The sequence below is a fragment of the Bombina bombina genome, chromosome 1, assembly GCF_027579735.1.
Source record: "Bombina bombina isolate aBomBom1 chromosome 1, aBomBom1.pri, whole genome shotgun sequence".
NCBI lineage: Eukaryota > Metazoa > Chordata > Amphibia > Anura > Bombinatoridae > Bombina > Bombina bombina.
Genome location: NC_069499.1, coordinates 194,475,554 through 194,499,179, shown reverse-complemented (window position 1 = coordinate 194,499,179; position 23,626 = coordinate 194,475,554). Strand labels below are relative to the sequence as shown.

Genomic DNA, 23,626 nt, shown 5'->3' with positions numbered 1-23,626 from the left:
ATCGGGGCGACAAACGTTTTGCTTCAGATAGATAAGTTAAATTCTTGTGGTCAGTAAGAATGAGCACTGGCACGCTAGTACCCTCGAGAAGATGCCTCCATTCCTTGAGTGACAAAATTATAGCCAGTAATTCCCTGTCTCCAATTTCATAATTGCACTCCGCTGGAGACAATTTCTTAGAGAAGAAACCACACGGATGCAAGGAACCATCAGGCGTAGGACGTTGAGACAAGAGGGCACCTACTCCAGTCTCAGACGCATCGACCTCAAGAACGAAAAGCAGGACAGGGTTAGGATGAGCCAGAACTGGAGCAGCAGCAAAGGTAGTCTTAACACTATCAAAGGCCTTAATGGCAGTAGGTGACCAATGGAGTGGATCATTCTCTTTACAGGTCATGTCTGTGATAGGTTTGACCAAGGAAGAAAAGTTTTTAATAAACTTTTTATAGTAATTGGCGAACCCCAAAAAACATTGAATAGACCAAAGACCAACTGGGCGAGGCCACTGCAGAACTGCAGATAACTTGTCAGGATCCATGGAGAACCCTGCAACAGAGATAACATAACCTAGGAAGGTTACTTGAGTCTGATGGAACTCACATTTCTTGAGTTTACAAAACAGGCCATTCTCACGTAGTCTCTGAAGAACCTGTGTAACATTAGAACGATGAGCCTCAAGTGTGGGTGAGTGTATGAGGATGTCGTCTAAGTACACCACAACACACTGTTGCAACATATCTCGTAGGACATCATTAATAAATTCTTGAAAAACAGCAGGAGCATTACATAGGCCAAAGGGCATTACAAGATACTCATAATGCCCGCTCCTGGTGTTAAATGCTGTTTTCCGTTCGTGACCCTCCTTAATCCTAACGAGATTGTACGCTCCTCTCAAATCAAGTTTAGTAAAGACCGTAGCTCCCTTGAGGCGGTCAAAGAGTTCCGTAATGAGCGGAATAGGATAAGCATTCTTAATGGTAAGACGATTAAGACCCCTATAATCGATACATGGTCTTAACTCGCCACCCTTTTTCTTCACAAAGAAGAAGCCAGCCCCTGCAGGAGAGCAGGATTTGCGGAAGATTCCCAGTGACAGAGCATTGGCAAAATACTCCTCCATAGCACAATTCTCTGCAACAGACAGAGAGTACACCCGGCCCTGAGGAGGAATGGCTCCGGGTTGCAGGTCTATGGCACAATCGTAAGACTGGTGAGGAGGCAACATACCGGCACGCACCTTGTCAAACACGTCTAGGAACTCTCTGTACTCCTTTGGCAATTGAGATACCGAAGAAGTGCACAAGACTTTAACTGGTTTCCGAAGACAAGTGGAAATACATTGCAGGGACCATGACAAAATTTTGGACCTGCACCAGTCGAGACTGGGAATGTGCTTTTGGAGCCAGGAATAACCCAGAACAACCAGAAAATCCGGAGAGTTTATCACCTGGAACTGGAGGGTTTCAAAATGAAGAGCCCCAACAGCCATGGACAACGGAGCAGTTTCGTGAGTAAAGAGTGTGGGCTGAAGGGGCCTGCCATCAATGGCCTCAATAGCAAGCGGAACGGACCGAGGCAAAAGAGGAATGGAGTGCTTTGATACAAAAGAACTGTCAATGAAATAGCCCGCAGCACCAGAGTCAACAAGAGCCTGAGTGACTATGGAGGAGTCCACCCAGGAAAGGACAACCATGACCAAAGGTTTCTCCTTAAGTGGTTCTGGGGACGAGTATAAACCACCCAAGGTCTGCCCCCGACAGGACCTTAGGTGTGAGTGTTTCCCGGCCGTGTAGGACAAGACTTCAAAAGGTGGCCCTGTAACCCACAATAGAGGCAGAGCCCCTCCCTCCTCCTAAAGGCCCTCTCCACCACGGAGAGACGCGTGAATCCCAACTGCATTGGCTCAGCAGTACCTGGTGACTTGGGACCAGGAGGCATGGGAGGAGAGGGAGGCATGGGTGGGAATGAACACGTAGGAGACAACGGAACAGGAGGCTTCCGCAAGCTCTCCTTGAAAGAAGGCCTCTCTCTGAGTCTGATGTCAATTAGGATAAAAAAAGACACCAATGCCTCGAGATCCTCTGGTAAATCTCTTGCAGCAACTTCGTCTTTAATTGCATCAGAGAGCCCATGAAAGAAGGCGGCAACAAGGGCTTCATTGTTCCAACCTACCTCTGTGGCAAGCGTACAGAACTCAATAGCATACTGAGCAACAGTATGCTGAATGGACATGAGTTGTTTAGCAGCAGAGGAGGAGCGAGCCGGAACATCAAATACCCTTTGAAAGGAGGCCACAAATTCAAGGTAATTTGAAATCACAGGTTTATTAGTCTCCCACAAGGGATTAGCCCAGGCAAGAGCTGTGTCAGAGAGTAACGAGGTGAGAAATCCTACCTTAGCTCTGTCAGAGGGAAACGCCTGAGGTAGCATCTCAAAGTAAATGCCCACCTGGTTCAAAAACCCTCTGCACTGAATAGGATCACCTCCATATCACTGAGGTAGAGGTGCAGAACCAGACATGCTCCTGGTAGGCATAGGTGCAGCAGCGGAAACAGGAGCAGCCATAACTTTCGGGACACTTTGGTCCAAATGTGCAGTGCGAGTCAGCAGGGTTTGCAGGGCTAGTGCGGTGATCCTGTTCATCCATCCTGGAAATGATGGCAGGTAAAGGTGGATTATTAGCACCATCAGGATTCATGGCCTTTGCATAATGTCAGGGTGCTAGGAATCAGACAGAGACGAGAAGTGCAAAAATAATCACACCTTTATTCATAGCAAAAAATAATAAAAAGTCCACAAGTCAAATAACAAGCCAGGAGTCAAAACCAGAGCTGGTAGTCAGACGAGCCGAGTCAGGAGCCAAAGCGAATAGTCAGACGAGCCGGAATCAGGAACAAGGAAAACAGCAGAGTCAGGAACAAGCCAGGGATCAGGAACAAGGAAAACAGCAGAGTCAGGAACAAGCCAGGGATCAGGAACCAGGAAGGACGTCAGGCAGCCAGGTAATACCCAGGAACTCTCACAAACAGGTCTGAGACAACGCAAAGGCAATGCATACTGAACAGAGGCCCTTTAAATAATAAATGATGACATCACAATTCTGAGACTGCATCCTGTCTCACAGTCTGGCCATAAAAGGAAGTGTAGGAAATGAGCAGCATCCCCCACAATGCACCATAGTCAGGAAGAGAGGTGAGTAAAATGGCTGCCAGCAGCACATGGCAAACAACAAGGAAAAAACCCTGACAATTTATCACATTAAAACCAGAAGTACCCTCTAGGTGTAAACCCGTAAGTACATTACGGTCTTATCTTATCTCTTTCAATCTCAATGGATATATTTCTCAGTTTGAGTGTCGCTTGTTTTTAAATATCCCCAAGCTGGTATTTTGATATGGAAGATATGTCTTATATTTCGGCTATATACATTCCTCTCAGAGCCGTATTAGACAGTTTTCTAAGTTTGGGATATGTGGTGCCTCTAGTTCCTCCGGTTTGATAACATCTATTAATGGTACGTTTACCTTATAGTGATTGATGTCCTTTGGGGGTCATTCAGGTTTCTTACCATATTTATCCCCTTTTTGTGTGATGCAGGATCTGCAGCATTCAGCTGTTGGTGTCCTCACTGCAGTTTGAATCAGCCGCTTCCGTGTCACGTGTTCCACTTTCACCAATCAGATTGCCGTATAGTCAAACCAGCAAAACTTTAGTGTGTTTCCTCCCAAGCATATACAAGAGCGCTCTGTTCTTGGGCTATAGCAATATCCAGGAGCGAATGTAGAGAGATGAGAACAGTCGTTCTGATGTAATTTTTTTGTTCTTGTATTAGACTATTATCGCACAAAAGTAAAGGGACAGTCTAGATAGATAACCCACTCCCCAGTTTTGCATAACCAACGCGGTTATATTAATATACTTTTTACCTCTATGATTACCTTGTATCTAAGACTCTGCAGATTGCCTCCTTATCTCATTTATTTTGACAGACATGCATTTTAGCCAATCAGTGCTGTCTCTTAGGTAACTCCATGGGAGTGAGCACAATGCTATCTGTCATGGCACACATGAACTCACTCTGTCCAGCTGTGGAAACTGTCAAAATGCACTGATAAAATAGGCTGCCATCAAAGGCTTAGAAATTAGCATTTGAGCCTACCTAGGTTTAGAATACCAAGAGAACAAAACAAATTTGATGATAAAATTAAACTGGAATGATGTTGCATGCTCTATCAGAATCATGAAAGTTTAATTTTTACTTGAATGTCCATTTAAATCCCCTCAAAATGTTGAATTAATCAAAATAAAAAAAAACATTTAATCCACATTTATTATTCAGTTTGGCTGCTATTGCTTTAATATACCTTGGCAAGCAGCCCGGAGGTACTGAAGACCTGGAGTGCATATTGCATTATTGTGAGATACTCACAATGTGTATAGGACAATGCTACAGTGAGTTTCAACTTTTACCTTGTAGTAGTGCCTCTAATTGACCATCGCAAATTACACTAATACCATGAATTTTATGATGCTTTTTAAGGGTGTATGCAATATGAAATGACTAAAAATGCCAATTTTAAAAGCTTTAAAAAAAAAACTTTTGTATACAGTTTTTGCATTACATGCTCAGTTGTTGATATATGCCTTGCATACACAAACAGGTTGACCAATATGTCCTTGCAAATGCATGATAGTGTAATTGAACAGTTATTTGCATTACTAATTGATGGAAAATAGCAATTGTTTATTGAACTGCAAATCATCTGCCATTTCTATTATAAGGTGAACAAGACAAGGATGTATCTGATTGTCAAATGGATTCATCTTTCCGTTGTGGAAACAAGGACTGTATAAGCCGTAAAAAAGTATGTGATTTCCAAAGGGACTGTCCTGAAGGGCATGATGAAGCTTCTATATGTGGTAAGCGTTTAAATTATGTTTTCAGAAGTCCTAACATATTACAGTTTTTATTCATTTTTCCCAGACCACTAAAGCTCATTAAAGAAAAAGATGTATAAAAAAAACACAGGAAAAACATTATATTAAATTATTGAAAAAATGCCATTATATTGGCACCTTTGCTGTTTTTTATAGTGCTAAGACAATTTTGAGCTTTTTTCTGCTTCAGATTTAACACTTTTCTAAGTGAAAAACACAAATGATATGTTGTTTTTTTAAGCAGGACCAGGAAATTTAAAATATACTATCATTATATTTATTTTTCATGGCGTGACGGTAAGCTGCAAAAAAAAAAGTAATTAGATTTTTGTTAACATTTTATTAAATAATATTGAAAATAGCCAGATGAATGCTGTGATCACTTTACTAAATTGTCATAAATGGTTGCTAAATTTTAAAGAGGGGACCATACAGGCTTTTGCAGTTTGTAAAATATACAAGGGAAGCATCTTTGTTAAAGTATAGAAATGAAAGTACATTTTCGTTGCAAAGTCGTCAGTGGTAGTCAATATCTGCATCCCTAGAATCATGAATACCTTACCAAGTTTCCACGTCTCATTGTTCAGCTTTAGAAGCAAGCAAGTTGGATATCATCTTTGAAGTTTAATGAAGAATAAATAAAAGGGCTTTTCGCATTCCAAAATTCCCATGGTCAACCAATCATAATGCACTGAAATCTATACTATTCATAGTTCATTGTTTGGTGAGAATAAGACCACTTCTGCAAGGCTGATGTCATTAAAGAATTAGAAAAGTCTTTTATAAAAATTAATATTGAGGTGATCAACTAAAAGTTAATCATTATTGAGTAACATTCATAATAAAATATTCAAATTGGAAAGACTTTCATCATTCTTATTTACTCATGGCAACTGTTTGAAGTATTATGAATTTTCAAATAGAAAGCTATTTTTTTCCCCATTTTTCTTAAAGGACCACTCAATGCAGTAGAATTGTATAATGCACAAATACATAATAAAAATACAAAAATACAAGACAATAATATTTACATTGAATATTAAATAAACAGTAGATTATTTTATGACAAATTTATTTTTTCTCTCATTTTCTGGCCTCCTGTATCAGGTGACAGACTTCAGTCAATCACAGACTAGTATACATATATCCTGTGAGCGTTTGCCCATGCTCAGTAGGATCTTGTTTCCCAGAAAGTGTGTATATAACAAGATTTGATCATGGAAGTAAATTGGAAAGTGTCTTAAAACTGCATGCTCTTTCTTATTCATAATAGTTTATTTTGACTTGAGTGTCCCTTTAAGTATGTATTTGTTTCAACCTATAGTTTATTTTTTGATTTTAGGTGACATCATGCCTTTAGGTGCTTATTGTTCCTTTGAAGAAGGGATGTGTGGCTGGAGAATAAATAGCACCACTTCTGCCATGTGGACGCACACAGATTCTGCACAGTTACAACGTGCTGAAGTACCACTGCATGAAATGTTGCAGGGTAAAGGAGGTAAAAATGGTACACAACTGTGAATCATATTTTATATTTCAATTTATATTTACATATAATTATTTAGCATGAGGTAAACACAAAAATCTGTTTTAAAGTGCTTGCATTTGAAGGATCAAAGTCAATGTAGTACTCTTAGTTCTGATCATGAGATTTAATTGGGCATTAAACACTACATTTTATAAGCATAGCATTGAGGTTATAATACATATTCCCCATCTCCCTCTAGTCATGGGTGCCGCCATGTTGAACTCTATCTTTTACTACATTTCAGTGCAGCCATGTTTGCACATGTGCAGTAACTCTCCTTCAGATAACTGCAGTGTAACCTAGGTTACAATATGGCTGCACACATTATTAGAGGGAGGGGCATGAAATGTATTTAGGGCTAGATTACAAGTGGAGTGCTTAATTTATATGGGCGCGCGATAAATAACCAGCAATTACAAGTGGCTGGTTATTGCTACAGCAAGCTAGCGGTAGCAATTAGTGCTCTGAAAATTAACCAGAGATCAGATCTCTGGTTAATTTTTCGAAATGTCCCCCAATTGCCCCCAAGATACAGTGGTGTGTTTGTTTTTAAAATAAAAAACAATGAGCATCTTTACGTTTTTTAAATATAACTGAACAAAGCAATTTTTAAGGGTTAAAGTTGGCGGGTGTGGGGTATTAGAAAACATGGCACTGAAATGTGCCTTTACTTTGCAGTCTTAGGGGAACTGTTAGTTCTCTGTAAATATATATATATATATATATATATATATATATATATATATATATATATATATATAAAAATATATATATATATACTTATTTACATATATATGTGTTAATATGTGTACATACACTTATAAACACATAAATATATATGTATATATTCATATATTTAAGATCTACTGTTCATTGCTGCATGAATTACCCCCTTCACTGCTCTAGGTTCTAATGCTATGTCTGATGGGCATTAGAACGAGGCTCCCATCAGAGCCTTTGGAAGTGCTCTTTCGTGAGCGCAATGCTTCTATGCAATGCGAATGGGAGGCTGTATTCCCATTGCACCTAATTTGTAATACCAGCACACATATGTGTGTGCTGATATTACCAAGTGGAGCACAAATATCGCAATTACAAAAGCTATATTTTATGCTCCACTTGTAATCTGGTTTTTATTGTTTAGTGTCCCTTTAATAAAGATTTTTGGCTATCACTTTCTTCTTTAAGAATTTAGTAGTAAATCTTAGCACAAAAACATACTAAAATTGAGCTATGCCTGCTGTGTGAGGAATCACTGTGTAAAGGCTTGAGACGTCCATAGTAACCAGTATGTCAGGCTCACTGATGTCAACCAGACGAACAATGTGTTGGATAAACATAGATTAATCCTGTACATAATAGCTCATGTGTTTGACCATGGGCTGCAGAAAGTGATCTATGAATTCAGCCAATGGTTGTAAAAGTGATCCTCTGGCTGAGACAATCAGTCTTCCGGGAGGGCACTTCATATCTTTTTGAATTTTTGGCAATGTGTACAATATCGGTGTTATTGGGAAATCCCTTTGTAGGATTTAGTGCTCACACAGTGAGTTAGACTTGAGGCTCATACTCCTGACCCTGCGCCTTCCATTAGGTGATATGGGGGGCTAGTTTGACAGTGTGCAGTGAAGGGCTGGGCATGGTTTGCCTATGAAGATCTGTGCTGTAATGATGTGATCGGGAGGGCTGTCTATTTGAGTTGCCTATTTGAGTTGTTTACTATTTTATGCCGAAGGGTTACTAGACCAATGCTCCTAGCCTATAGGAGAAGGGGTGTGCCTCTGGTGTGCCTATAAGGTTGTATGGGAGGTGCTTTAGAGTGTCTTGCAAGATAGTGTTTTTTTCCTCGGGTCACGACAGGGTAGTTGATTTGAATATCGGGCGTTTTTGTATATAGCGCCTATCCGAGTGAGCAACAGCAGGGTCATGAGTCTCTCTCAAGCAGTTGATGTTGGCCATACTAGCCATTGTAAGATACACATGCCCGTAGGAGTGTTGTGTATGGTTGCTATAGGGATAGACAGAAACTGTGAGTGTCTCCCGGATCGTTTACTTTGGTCGTTATGACTACCCATGATGGAGGTGCGGTTGAGAATTATCCAATAGCAATACCTGTAGCGTGGAATGTTCCATTTACATATAGCCCATGGGTACCTACTGGCTGGGGGAGCACGAGAATAGTGGGATCACGTATCACCTTTTATATACAGATGCACATTGTTTTTTGGACAAAAACTTTATGTGATAAACACATAGGCCATCTTGTTTTATATGGCGTTTTTTGTTATATAGCAATACTGTAGTTAATTTACAGTTGAGCTACCTATATGGTATAGCCCCCTGATGTTTGCACATGGTCTACAGAGATTGGTGACCAGAGTGAGGGAGGAGCCTACAGGCCTTTATAAGTTTGTTTATTTGCACATTTGGGTTGTCAGAAGAAGGGACATTTGAGGTCCCGAAACGTCACAAATAAAATTCTTTTACACAGATATCCAAAGTCCAGTGAGTGCTTCACTCTGTTTCTTTGTTACATACTCCTTAAGAGCACCCTGTCAGCTGCAGGACGGTGGTGAGAGTGCATATACCCTTTGAACTTTTGCTTGCATATTTTCTGGCACAGTGCACCCACACAGGGGCTGACTCAGCCTTTTCAGCATCCGCCCTTCAGTTTATGTACCTACTTTTTGCTTCAACATAAGATGGAGCCCATCATTGACCCAACAGAGGTGGATATGGCCACTGGGGGTGGTACCCTGGAAGATAACGATGATGACATCTTTATGTTCACTGACGAAGATGCGGATTTGATTAGATTTGGCTCAATCAAGGACCAACAGGTGCAGGAATCTAACCAATCCCTATACAACACATGGGCTAAGAGAAGGGAGAGAAGGTATACAAAGAAAGCCATCAACACAGTGGACACCAGCTCAGGTGATAGTTCTGGCCCAGAGGGGTCTACGAACCCTGAAGTACCCCCATTTAGAAGTATTACAGCCAGATCTAGAGGGACCAGCAATCCATCCCAATGTGACAACACCCAAAAAGAGAGCTTTGCACAACCACCACTTGCTCCATATTCAACATCCAATCGTTTTTTAAGGACAAGGACCCGGCCGCACACAAGGCGGGGGGGGGGGGCATGTCCCGCCGCCCCCCAGTTCTGAGAAGATAGAAAACAATGTTTTTAACATCAGCATGAGACCACTAAATGAAGCAGAAACACCACTACTCAATAAAGGACTGTCATTCGTACCAACCACAAAGATGAGTGCTTTTAACTCATTTATTGACATCCAGAAATTTGGAAGATCATTACGCTTAAAATAATTTTTCAGAAGTGAATCGGATGATACGTCAAGATTCAGAACAGCAGGGACATTTGATCCCACCTCTAGCAATCCTTCCATCAACTCCTATACGAATTATCTGACACGGCTAACCCAAGAACCTATAACCGTCAGAAGACGGAATGATAATTTATCAATGGAGGAGAGGCGAGCACTGAGGTCACTCAGTGAAGATGCTACAATTGTGATACGCCCTGCGGATAAAGGTGGAGGTGTAGTGGTGATGGATGTGGGGGATTACAAAACAGAGATTTTCTGCCAGCTGTCTGACAATACAACCTATATTGTCTTGCAGAACGACCCCACCTCTGCATTGAAGCGTGAAATTTTTAACAGAATATCTGAATGAAAGGAAGCTGAGGTCATCTCTCAACAAGAAGCACGTTTCCTACAAAGGGATTTCCAAATAACACCGATATTGTACACATTGCCAAAAATTCATAAAGATATGAAGTGCCCTTCCGGAAGACCGATTTTCTCAGCGAGAGGATCACTTTTACAACCATTGGCTGAATTCATAGATCACTTTCTGCAGCCCATGGTCAAACATATGAGGTCTTATGTAAAGGATTCATCTACGTTTATCCAACACATTGTTTGTCTGGTTGACATCAGTGTGTCTAACATACTGGTTACTATGGATGTCTCAAGCCTTTACACAGTGATTCCTCACACAGAAGGCATTGCGGCAGTTACCAACTGCTTGAGACGCACGCCATGCATCGGCCCACCTGAAAATGTCTTGATAGAACTTTTGATGATCTGTCTACAAAGGAATTTTTTCCGTTTTGAGAATAAGTTTTATCTTCAAACAGCAGGAACAGCGATGGGGTCCAATGTGGCCCCATCGCTGGTGAATCTATACATGGCTGAGTACGAGATCTTACACATGAAGGTGTATGAGATATCATCTATCAAGTTTTATCATAGATACATAGACAATTTGTTTCTGATCTGGCAAGGCGATGTAAAGTCACTTGAGAGCTGGATTGACACATTAACTGACTTGAGAGTACCATAAGATTCCAACATGAGGCGGATATGAATTCTTTTGACTATTTGGATGTGAGAGTATTTAAAACCAATGGGACACTTGGCACCACTCTCTTCAGGAAGAGTACAGACTTGAACTCTACTCTTCATGCAAGTAGTTGTCATCAACCAGCCCTGATTCGGAACATACCAAAGGCACAGTTCCAAAGAGTGGTACGCAACAACACAGACCCTGCACGGTGTGAAGTCCATTTAATTGAAATTTTGGAAAGATTCACACAACGTGGGTATAAAAGGAAACATCTACAGACCATGTGTGAACAGGCAATCCAGGCAGAGACTGAAGGTGATAAGGTTACACAGGATACCACCCCCCAACTCACAACTTCTCCGGACCAGCACCAAATCACGAAAGCCATAAAGGAGGAATGGAAGTTGATCCAGTCCGACCCCTCATTGCCGTTTACAAAATGGGGGCACCCCGTCTGGCATACAGGAGAGGCAAAAGCTTGAAGGATTTCCTGATGAAGACAGACTTAACACCACTGACTGATAAACAGATGTGGCTGAAGAAAAAAAGCGGCTGCTTTAAGTGCATGAGTTGTGTGACATGCAACAGCATGCACACTGGGAATACGTTTCAGCATCCTGAGAAAAAGAAGAAGTATAAGATCAATTTCTTCCTCACATGCTTGACAACTTACATTATCTATCTTCTTAATTGCCTATGTGGGCTATTCTACACTTGGAAAACCATCGATGATGCCCGTATCCAGATGGCTAACCACCGGTCAAGCATAAGGACTGACAGTAGCCTGACACTTCTTAGAGAGAGGACACACGGTTACGGACTTGAGATTCCGTATAATCGATCATGTGCCGGCACCAAGAAGAGGGGGCAATAGAGCCAAGATTCTGTTGCAGAAAGAAGCCAGATGGATACACGAACTGGGAACCCTGGCACCCAGGGGTCTTAATGTCCAAACTGGTTGGCAGGTGTTCCTCTGATGGACACTAATCTCTTGGAGTGGCAATACAGGATGCTTAGTGAGAGTCTTCAATCATATTCTACTATGAGAGTACACAATGACATTATATTACATATAGTGGCCTAATTGGTTAGCTTGCCAATATTTTTACACATCCTGTTGGTTAATGAATTATCCATCTTTTTGTCATAACACTGTAGGATCCAAAGATTTTGGAACCCAGTGTTGATGTAGTATTGCAGGTAGGATATTTGTTCTTAACATGAGCCTTTTTGGTCTCTTATATATTTGTTCAATGTTTTGTCTTCACAGCACTTACACTATTTTATACATATGGTGATCGTGGTCCCACATCTCTGTTCTCGTACTGGATAGGTGACGAGTCCCTGCTTATGGGTTAAGGTGTAAGATAGCATACCAGGAGGGATCCATGGTACTTATTTATTATCACCAGCAGGTTGTCTACTGGATGTTGTTGAGGATTGTCCTCGGCCCCCAAGTTGGAGCGTGATATTATTCTGTCTATTTGTGTATCTCCACCCCTGATTCCTACACATCTTTTTATATACATTTGTTACACTTTTTTATATATGGCTTACACATTGGATAGAGTGATGCATGGGTTTATGGATCTGATAGTCGATCAGTATGACCTCATATATATTGTGCAGTAGAATGGGAGGGTTATATTTTTTAAATTTTTTAAATTTTTTATAATAATAATAACTTTTTATATTTTTCGCAATAACTATGCTATTTGTGGGTCTCTCCCTATCCATCTAGGAGAGGCAGGGGCAGTCCTCTGACCTCTATAATGCTGACTTTGACTTTATGGCTTTCTCTTTTTTTTCCCTCTATTGGAATATGTGTGGCTTAATGAAAATCCGGGTGTTTTTGTATATAGCGCCTATCCGAGTGAGCAACAGCAGGGTCATGAGTCTCTCTCGAACAGGTGATGTTGGCCATACTAGCCACTGCAAGATACACATGCTTGTGTATGGTTGCTATAGGGATAGACAGAAACTGTGAGTGTCTCCCGGATCATTTACTTTTTGTCGTTATGACTACCCATGATGGAGGTGTGCTTGAGAATTATCCAATGGCAATACCTGTAGCGTGGATTGTTCCATTTACATATAGCCCACGGGTACCTACTGGCTGGTGGAGCGCGAGTATAGTGGGATCACGTATCACCTTTTATATACAGATGCACATTGGTTTTTGGACAAACACTTTCACCTAGATTACGAGTTTTGCGTTAGAGGCTGTGCGGTGCTAACAAGCAGTTTATGCTCACCGCTCACTTACAGACAGCGCTGGTATTATGGGTTTTCACAAACCAGACAATTAGTGAGCGTTGAGCAAAATTTTGCTCATTACCGCACTCCAATACCAGCACTGCTTACGTTAGCAGTGAGCTGGTGTAACATGCTCGTGCACGATTTCCCCATAGGAATCAACAGGGAGAGCCCGCTGAAAAAAAAGTCTAACACCTGCAAAAAAGCAGCGTAAAACTCCTTAACGCAGCACCATTGATTCCTATGGGGAAATAACATTTATGTTTACACCTAACACCCTAACATGAACCCTGAGTCTAAACTCCCCAAATCTTACACTTATTAACCCTAATCTGCCGCCCCCGACATCGCCGACACCTACATTATAACTATTAACCCCTAATCTGACGCTCCGGACACTGCCGCCACCTACATTATACTTATGAACCACTAATCTGCTGCCCCCAACATCGCCGCCACCTACATTATATTTATTAACCCCTAATCTGCCGCCCCCAATGTCGCCGCCACTATTCTAAATTTATTAACCCCTAAACCTAAGTCTAACCCTAACCCCCCTAACTTAAATATAATTTAAATAAATCTAAATAAAATTCCTATCATTAACTAAATTATTCCTATTTAAAACTAAATACTTACCTGTAAAATAAACCCTAAGATAGCTACAATATAACTAATAGTTACATTGTAGCTATCTTAGGTTTTATTTTTATTTTACAGGCAAGTTTGTATTTATTTTTACTAGGTCGAATAGTTATTAAATAGTTATTAACAATTTTAATAACTTCCTAGCTAAAATAAATACAAAAGTACCTGTAAAATAAAACCTAACCTAAGTTACACTAACACCTAACACTACACTATAATTAATTCCCTAAATTAAACACAATTAAATACAATTAAATAAAATTAGCTAAAGTACAAAAACAAACACTAAATTACAGAAAATAAGAAACAAATTGCAAGATTTTTAAACTAATTACACCTAATCTAATCCCCTTTACAAAATAAAAAGCCCCCCTAAAATAAAAAAGCCCTACCCTACACTAAATTACAAATAGCCCTTAAAAGGGCCTTTTGCGGGGCATTGCCCCAAAGTAATCAGCTCTTTTACCTGTAAAAAAAATTACAAATCCCCCCCAACATTAAAACCCACCACCCACACAACCAAACCTACTCTAAAACCCACCCAATACCCCCTTAAAAAAAACTAACACTAACCCCTTGAAGATCACCTTACCGGGAGAAGTCTTCATCCAATCGGGCTGAAGTCCTCAACAAAGTCAGGTGAAGTCTTCATCCAAGCCGGGTGAAATGGTCCTCCAGACGGGCAGAAGTCTTCATACAGACGGCATCTTCAACCAATCGGAAATGAAGGGATGGCATCTTAGATGACGTCATTTAAAGGAACCTTCATTCAGTGTTAGCCGTCGGAAGGAAGAGGATGCTCCACGTCGGATGTCTTGAAGATGGACCCGCTTCGTGCTGGATGGATGAAGATAGAAGATGCCATCTGGATGAAGACTTCTGCCCGTCTGGAGGACCACTTTGCCCGGCTTGGATGAAGACTTCTCCCGGCTTTGTTCAGGACTTTGGCCCGGTTGGATGAAGACTTCTCCCGGTAAGGTGATCTTCAAGGGGTTAGTGTTAGTTTTTTTTAAGGAGGTATTGGGTGGGTTTTAGAGTAGGGTTGGTTGTGTGGGTGGGGGGTTTTAATGTTGGGTGGGGGATTTGTAATTTTTTTTACAGGTAAAAGAGCTGATTACTTTGGGGCAATGCCCCGCAAAAGTTCCTTTTAAAGGCTATTTGTAATTTTGTGTAGGGTAGGGCTTTTTTTTATTTTGGGGGGGCTTTTTTATTTTCTTAGGGGGATTAGATTAGGTATAATTAGTTTAAAAATCTTGTAATTTGTTTATTATTTTCTGTAATTTAGTGGGGGGGTTGTACTTTAGCTACTTTTATTTAATTGTATTTAATTGTATTTAATTTAGGGAATTAATTTAATTATAGTGTAGTGTTAGGTGTAATTGTAACTTAGGTTAGGTTTTATTTTACAGGTACTTTTGTATTTATTTTAGCTAGGTAGCTAGTAAATAGTTAATAACTATTTACTAAATATTCTACCTAGTTAAAATAAATACAAACTTGCCTGTAAAATAAAAATAAACCCTAAGCTAGATACAATGTAACTATTAGTTATATTGTAGCTAGCTTAGGGTTTATTTTATAGGTAAGTATTTCGTTTTAAATAGTAATAATTTAGTTAATGATAGGAATATTTATTTTGATTTCTTTTAATTATATTTAAGTTAGGGAGTGTTAGGTTTAGGGTTAGACTTAGGTTTAGGGGTTAATAACTTTAATATAGTGGTGGCGACGTTGGGGGCGGCAGATTAGGGGTTAATAAATGTAGGTAGGTGGCGGTGATATTAGAGCCGGCAGATTAGGGGTTAATAATATTTAACTAATGTTTGCGAGGCGGGAGTGCAGAGGTTTAGGGGTTAATATATTTATTATAGTGGCGGCGATGTCCGGTTTGGCAGATTAGGGGTTACATTTTTTTTAAAGTGTTTGCGATGTGGGAGGGCCTCGGTTTAGGGGTTAATAGGTAGTTTATGGGTGTTAGTGTACTTTTTAGCACTTTAGTTAAGAGTTTTATGCTACGGCGTTGTAGTGTAAAACTCTTAGCTACTGACTTTAAAATGCGGTACTAATCTTGACAGGAAAGGGTGTACCGCTCACTTTTTGGCAGACTCCTAATACCGGTGCTATGCAAGTCCCATTGAAAAAAGAGGATACGCAATTTACGTAAGTGGATTTGCGGTATTGCCAAAAAAGTAAGCGGTACACCTGTACCTGCTAGACTCGTAATACCAGCGGGCGTTAAAAAGCAGCGTTAGGACCGGCCAACGCTGCTTTTTAAGCCTAACACACAACTCGTAATCTAGCCGTTTATTTGATAAACACATAGGCCATCTTGTTTTATATGGCGTTTTTTGTTATATAGCAATACTGTAGTTAATTCACAGTTGGGCTACCTATATGGTATAGCCCCCTGATGTTTGCACACGGTCTCCAGAGATTGGTGACCAGAGTGAGGTAGGGGCCTACAGACCTTTATAAGTTTGTTTATTTGCACATTTGGGTTGTCAGAAGAAGGGACGTTTGAGGTGCTGAAACATCACAGATATATAAAGTCCAGTGAGTGCTTCACTCTGTTTCTTTGTTACATACTCCTTAAGAGCACCCTGGCAGCTGCAGGACGGTGGTGAGAGTGCATATACCCTTTGAACTTTTGCTTATATATATATATATATCACAAATAGACTAGTGCCACATATAATGGTTAGAAAGGGCAGAAGTTAAATTATTTTCAAGAATCCATTTTGAGGAAATTAAAAGACACATACACGTGTAGATTTTTCTCCCAGTTACACATCTGCTAGGCGAAGAAATTTGCTAAATATATTATATTAGTGCAGAGAGCAAAATTCATAAAAAATAACATTGAGAACAAGCGTTATTCTCAGTAGGTGTTATAATTGTATTTAAACTAAAGTGTCTGCGATGGTCATTTTCTAACTAAACTTTTGCGTTCATAGTTATAGGATTTTCATTTAAGTGTATTACATTTTTAAGTGTGTTCCACAAATAATTAGCAAAATTTAAAACCTAAACTACAATTTTTAATGTACTGTACTCAATGGGGTAGATTTATCAATGGTAGAGCGGACATGATTCACTGTAGAGACTGTCTTACGACCGCTGCTTCTCAACTTCCGTTTCAGGCAGACCTGAAACGATGGGGCATCGATGCCGCATCCGCTGCTTAATAAATCAACCCCTATATATTAAAGATGTTATAGTCATTATATGGCTATTTAAATAAGGCTCTTTCTTGTTATCCTAGGACATTTTCTATACTTGTATGTGCGCAGCCAACATACAGATGGGGAAGCCAGCGTTTACAGTGTCAGTCTACCAGAACTATTGACAAATGATTGCGAGGTAAGGTGCAAAAATGATATTCATTGCATTGCGTACAATTTACTAAAGTACCTTTTAAGTGACTAACAAACATAATGAGAGATTCTATTGCCTCTCAAATGCCAATTATCTCTGCAAAAATCACATAAAGTCTGATGGAGATATTTGTTGAACTAATTGAAGAAGCAAAATTGTAATCTGCAGTAAAATTTTGAACATAATTATTATCACAAGAACAGTCAGCACACTTTAGCATTCCAATATTTTTAAACATACTGCAAAATATATAGAAATATTTTATGGATTATTTAGAATATATTACAATATGTTTAATAACTCAACTTACGAATAGTTTTCATGTGCGCTAACCTGACTGCGTTAAAATCTAAATCACGGAACACAATGCACAAAATGCATATTTTACATTCCTTTGTTCTTAACATTGAACATTTTTTACTTTTTTATTATGAAATATATATTTTTATACATATCTGATACTGTTCATGTAAAATACATATCTATACCTATATATACTGTATATTATTTCTAGCATTCCATTTTTTTGTTTTGTTTTTCTGTCTGTGTGGGTAATTAGGGGTGGGATTATTTTCACCTGTTTGGGCCTTGGTAGCCTATAAATTTAGCACATTTACTCTGTGAGCTTGCTCTTTTAGGCTTGCTGTATTGATTCTCTGTTAAAGTAACATTGTCTGTTTAAGTATAATAGCTAACCAAGCTATTTTCTAAATTATTTGCTTTGCAAGGGTTGCATTTTTATTTTAAAAAAAGGAAATAACTAAATAACTTTATTTCTAGCATTCCATTTTTTTGTTTTGTTTTTCTGTCTGTGTGGGTAACTAGGGGTGGGATTATTTTCACCTGTTTGGGCCTTGGAAGCCTATAAATTTAGCACATTTACTCTGTGAGCTTGCTCTTTTAGGCTTGCTGTATTGATTCTCTGTTAAAGTAACATTGTCTGTTTAAGTATAATAGTTAGCTAACCAAGGTAGTTAGGCAAACAAGGTTTTGGGGTAACCAAGGGGAAATATATTTATTTAATACTTTTAAGTTAAACCTTTTATTAAGAATGTGTGAGAATCTCATTCAGTGTACAGTTTGCCACATGTTTGCATCACTGGAGCAGCCGCTTCTGGGATTATATGTTTGTGGCAAGTGCGAGCATATTGTCTCTTTAGAAACTCGTATTGGGGATCTGGAGGAACGAATTGCAACACTACATGAAATTCAGACACTTGAAAGGGAAATGGATAGGACTGAGCTGGTTGTTAATGGTTCCAGCAGTGGGAATGGGGAGGATTCAGATGAGGAGACTCCAGGATGTAGCTGGGTCACAGTTAGAGGGCGAAGTAAGCGGAAGAGACAGGCCAGTTCTGAGCTGGTACACCCCAATAGATTTGCAAGATTAAGTGAAGATGTTGGGGATATCAGTTCAGGGGTGGCAGTGTCAGAGAGGGCCGTGTTGCCTAGTATAGTGAACAGTCCTTTAGCTGTGGAAGAGGAGCATACTATGGTGGGCAGTCCTTCAGTCATGGAAGAGGGGCATACAAGTCAGGGCCAGAGGCAGATGTTGGTGGTAGGAGACTCTATTATAAGGAAGGTTGATAGGGTAATTTGTCATCCAGACCCTTTACATAGAACAGTTTGCTGTCTTCCAGGGGCTCGTGTTAGGCATATTGTGGAGCGTATTGATAGATTGTTAGAGGGATGCGGGTCTGATCCTGCAGTCATGGTGCATATTGGTACTAATGAAGAAATCAGTGGGAGATGGAGAGTCCTAAAAAATGACTTCAGGGAGTTAGGTAGCAAGCTTAAAGCAAGGACATCCAAAGTAATATTTTCTGAGATATTACCAGTGCCGTGTGTTAACTCAGTAAGGCAGAAGGAGCTAAGGTCTGTTAATTCATGGCTAAAAACATGGTGTAAAAATGAGGGGTTTGACTTTTTAGAACACTGGGCTGATTTTTCACTAGGGTACAAATTGTACAGTAAGGATGGATTGCACCTGAATGACATGGGTGCAGGTGTGTTGGGGGAAAGGATGGTAGCACGTTTAGAGAACCTTTTAAACTAGGCAAAGGGGGGGAGGGTCAATTTGAACAAAATAGAACAGAGAGATCAGTGTCTGAATATGTCTCTCCATTAATATCTCAAGGAAGGGATGACTTAAGAAATGTCACATTAGAAAGTATAGAGGAAAGTACACCAAGTAGCAGCAGAAAGCACATGAAAATTAAATGTATGACAACAAATGCAAGAAGCATGACAGGTAAAATGGGGGAGCTGACGCTCTTAGTTGCAGAAGAGGACTATGATGTTATCAGTATAACTGAAACTTGGTGGGATGATTCACATGACTGGGCAGTTAACTTAGAGGGGTATACATTATTTAGGAGGGACAGGAATAATAAAAGGGGTGGAGGAATCTGCATGTATATTAAACCTGACCTTAAACCTACAATAAGGGAAGATATTTATGATACAAGTGACAATGTAGAGACCCTGTGGGTTGAAATAAAGAGTGGGGGGAAAAATCCTAAAAAAATATTACTAGGAACATGCTACAAGCCTTCCAACATTAGTGACCCAGAGGAAACTCAACTACTAATGCAAATAGGTAAGGCTGCTAATAACAGTGCTGTAATTATGGGAGATTTTAACTACCCTGATATAAACTGGGCCAATGAAGCTAGTAATTCAGCTAAGGGGGATAGATTTTTAAATGTTCTCAGGGATAACTTCTTGTCACAATTAATAGAGGAGCCAACTAGGAGTAAAGCTATATTGGATTTAGTGCTATCAAACAATACAGATATAATATCAAACATAGAAGTCAAAGAACATTTGGGTAACAGTGATCATAACATGGTCACATTTGAAATCTCTTTTCATATGCAGTGTTTTAAAGGCTTAACTAAGACTTTTAATTTCAAGAAAGCAAAATTCAACGATTTAAGGAAATCATTAAATAATATAAATTGGGACAATGTATTTTCTAATAAAAATACAGAGGATAAATGGATAATATTTAAAAATTTGTTAAATAAATATACATATCAATACATACCATATGGTTATAAAAATAAAAATAAAAAAAATAAGCCGTTATGGCTAAATATAAATGTGTTAAAAGAAATTAGGAAAAAACGTAGGGCATTTAAATTATTAAAAGAAAATAGTACAGACTCAGCATACAATATTTATAAGGAATGTAACAAAGCATGCAAAAAAGCAATCAAATTAGCCAAAATTGAATATGAAAAATTAATTGCCAAGGATTCTAAGTCTAACCCTAAAAGGTTCTTTAAGTACATAAATAGCAAAAAATCTAAGAAGGATAATATAGGTACATTAAAATGTGTGGAGGGTAGCATGATAAATAATGACAGGGAGAAGGCTGAGGTACTAAACCAGTTTTTTTCTTCAGTATACACAAGAGAGGAACCATTGAATGATACTTTGGAACAGAATAGAACATGCCAGTCCATACCACTAACTGGGTTTTGTTTAGAGGATATCAGGAAAAAACTAAAAAATATTAAGGTAAATAAAACTCCAGGCCCAGATGGAATACACCCAAGGGTGTTAAGTGAACTTAGCACTGTTATAGACAAACCTTTACTCTTAATTTTTCAAGACTCATTATCCTCAGGCATGGTACCCCAGGATTGGCGTAAAGCTGATGTGGTGCCACTCTTCAAAAAGGGAAGCAGGGATGATCCAGGAAGCTATAGACCAGTTAGTCTGACATCAATAGTGGGGAAGATATTTGAAGGGATTATAAGGGATTATATTGATGAGCATATTCGTGTAAACAAGATTATGAGTTCTAATCAGCATGGCTTTAGGAGAAATAGATCATGTCAAACTAATCTAATTAGATTCTACGAGGAAGTAAGTAAAAATATAGATAAAGGGGAATCAGTTGATGTGATATACTTAGATTTTGCAAAGGCATTTGATACAGTGCCACATGAGAGATTAATGCACAAAATTAAGGGACTGGGAATAGCTGAAAATGTTAGCTCATGGATAAATAACTGGATAAAAGATAGGGAGCAACGAGTAGCAGTAAATGGATCATACTCAGATTGGACAAAGGTAATCAGTGGCGTCCCCCAGGGATCAGTACTGGGCCCTGTTCTTTTTAATATTTTTATAAATGACTTGGAGCAAGGATTAAATAGCGACATCTCTATTTTTGCAGATGATACTAAGTTAAGTAAGGTCATTAGGTCAGAGCAGGATGAACTCTCTTTGCAAAGGGATTTGCTAAAATTAGAACTATGGGCAAGTGAATGGAAAATGAGATTTAATACGGAAAAATGTAAGGTTCTACATTTTGGAAGTAAAAATAAGCAGGCTATGTATTTTTTAAATGGGACAAGACTTAGCCAAACACAGGAGGAAAGGGATTTGGGAGTAGTAATAGATAACAAGCTAAAGATGAGTGCACAATGCAGGGCAGCGGCTTCAAAGGCTAATAAGATACTAGCATGTATTAAAAGAGGCATTGATTCAAGGGAGGAAAGCATAATTCTGTCATTATATAAAGCCCTGGTAAGACCTCACCTTGAGTTTGGAGTGCAGTTCTGGGGACCGATTGCTAAAAAAGATATTGCAGAACTAGAAAAAGTTCAGAGAAGGGCCACAAAGCTAATAAGGGGATTGGAGAAATTAACCTATGAGGAGAGGCTAGCCAAACTGGGTCTGTTCTCTTTAGAAAAAAGGCGCTTGAGAGGTGACATGATTACTTTATATAAATATATTCAAGGCCCATATACAGAGATGGCAGAAGCTCTTTTTATTCCAAGAAAATTGGTTCTGACAAGAGGTCATAATTTAAGGTTGGAGGAAAGGAGATTTAATCTCCTGCAACGGAAATGTTTTTTCACTGTAAGAGCAATAAAATTGTGGAACTCATTACCAAAGGAGGTAGTGAATGCCAATACCATAGATACATTTAAAAATAGTCTGGATAAATTTCTGTATATAAACAAAATTCATGGATATGATTGCTAGTATTAAATGGGTCACATTTTAATGGGGTTATTTAAGCTTAACTGGAGCTTTTTGTAAGTATTTTAGATTTGTATAGGTTGAACTCGATGGACTTCAGTCTTTTTTCAACCTTATCTACTATGTTACTATGTTACTATGTTACTATATGCAGGTAGAGGGAGGTACAGACATATATATATATATATATATATATATATATATATATATATATATATATATATATATATAAATAAAGAAATATGTATTTAAGAATAAAAAGGACATTTTCCTGTAAGTGAAGAACATTGGAGTGTGAAAAATGTACAGTAAATATACAGTAAAACACATAAATACATATGTACATATATCCTATTATATAAAATGCCAAATGTGTTTGTCCGAAGCTGTTATGCGCAGTAGAGACAGCACGAGGACAAACACACCTGGCCTTTGAGATCCCTACCTGATCTGCGCAGAGGTGGGCGTGGCCAGGCATGATCGGGGGCGTGGCCGGATGTGAAGGGACGTGACAGGGTATGAATGGGCGTGGTCGGGTGTGACGGGGCGTGGCCGGGCGCAGTCGCTCGCAAGATAAAGGAGAGAGGGATAGAGAGGGGGGAGAGATAAAAAGAGAGGGGAGAGGGAGGGGGGAGAGAGAGAGAGAGAGAGAGAAGGGGGGAGAGAGAGAGAGAAGGGGGGAGAGAGAGAGAGAAGGGGGAGAGAGAGAGAGAGAGAGGGAGGGAGGGAGGGGAGAGCGAGAGAGAGAGAGAGGGAGGGAGAGAGAGAGAGAGAGAGAGAGGGAGGGGGAGAGAGAGGCTGGGAGAGAGAGAGAGAGAGAGAGAGAGGGAAAGAGAGAGAGAGAGGGGGGGTAGAGAGAGAGAGAGGGCAAAAGAGAGGGGGAGAGAGCGCAAAAGAGAGGGAGAGAGAGAGCAAAAGAGAGAGAGAGTGCAAAAGAGAGGGAGAGAGAGAGCGCAAAAGAGAGGGGGGAGAGAGAGAGTGCAAAAGAGAGGGGGGGAGAGAGAGAGAGAGAGAGGGGAGAGAGAGAGAGGGGGATAGAGAGAGAGAGGGGGGAGAGAAAGAGAGAGAGAGGGGGGGGAGAGAGAGAGAGAGAGAGAGAGAGAGGGGGAGAGAGAGAGAGGGGGGGGGAGAGAAAGAGAGAGGGGGGGAGAGAGAGAGGGGAGAGAGAGAGATGGGGGAGAGGGGAGGGAGAGAGAGAGGGGGGAGAGAGAGAGAGAGGGCGGAGAGAGAGAGAGAACAAAAGAGAGGGGGAGAGAGCGCAAAAGAGAGGGGGGAGAGAGAGAGCGCAAAAGAGAGGGGGAGAGAGAGAGCGCAAAAGAAAGGGGGAGAGAGAGAGTGCAAAAGAAAGGGGGGAGAGAGAGAGCGCAAAAGAGAGGGGTAGAGAGCACAAAAGAGAGGGGGAGAGAGAGAGCGCAAAAGAGAGGGGGAGAGAGAGAGCACAAAAGAGAGGGGGGAGAGAGAGCGCAAAAGAGAGGGGGAGAGAGCTCAAAGAGAGGGGGAGAG

The 23,626-nt window shown here is 39.9% G+C and overlaps 1 protein-coding gene across 1 annotated transcript in view; it reads left to right on the top strand.

The window, feature by feature from the left end:
- Window positions 1-23,626, top strand: part of LTK (leukocyte receptor tyrosine kinase) — a 400,559-nt gene that overhangs the window by 264,419 nt on the left and 112,514 nt on the right. The window contains exons 6-8 of the mRNA XM_053697813.1: window positions 4,783-4,920; window positions 6,281-6,436; window positions 17,010-17,107. Coding sequence (XP_053553788.1) covers window positions 4,783-4,920; window positions 6,281-6,436; window positions 17,010-17,107 — 392 coding nt within the window. The remainder of the gene's footprint in view (window positions 1-4,782; window positions 4,921-6,280; window positions 6,437-17,009; window positions 17,108-23,626) is intronic.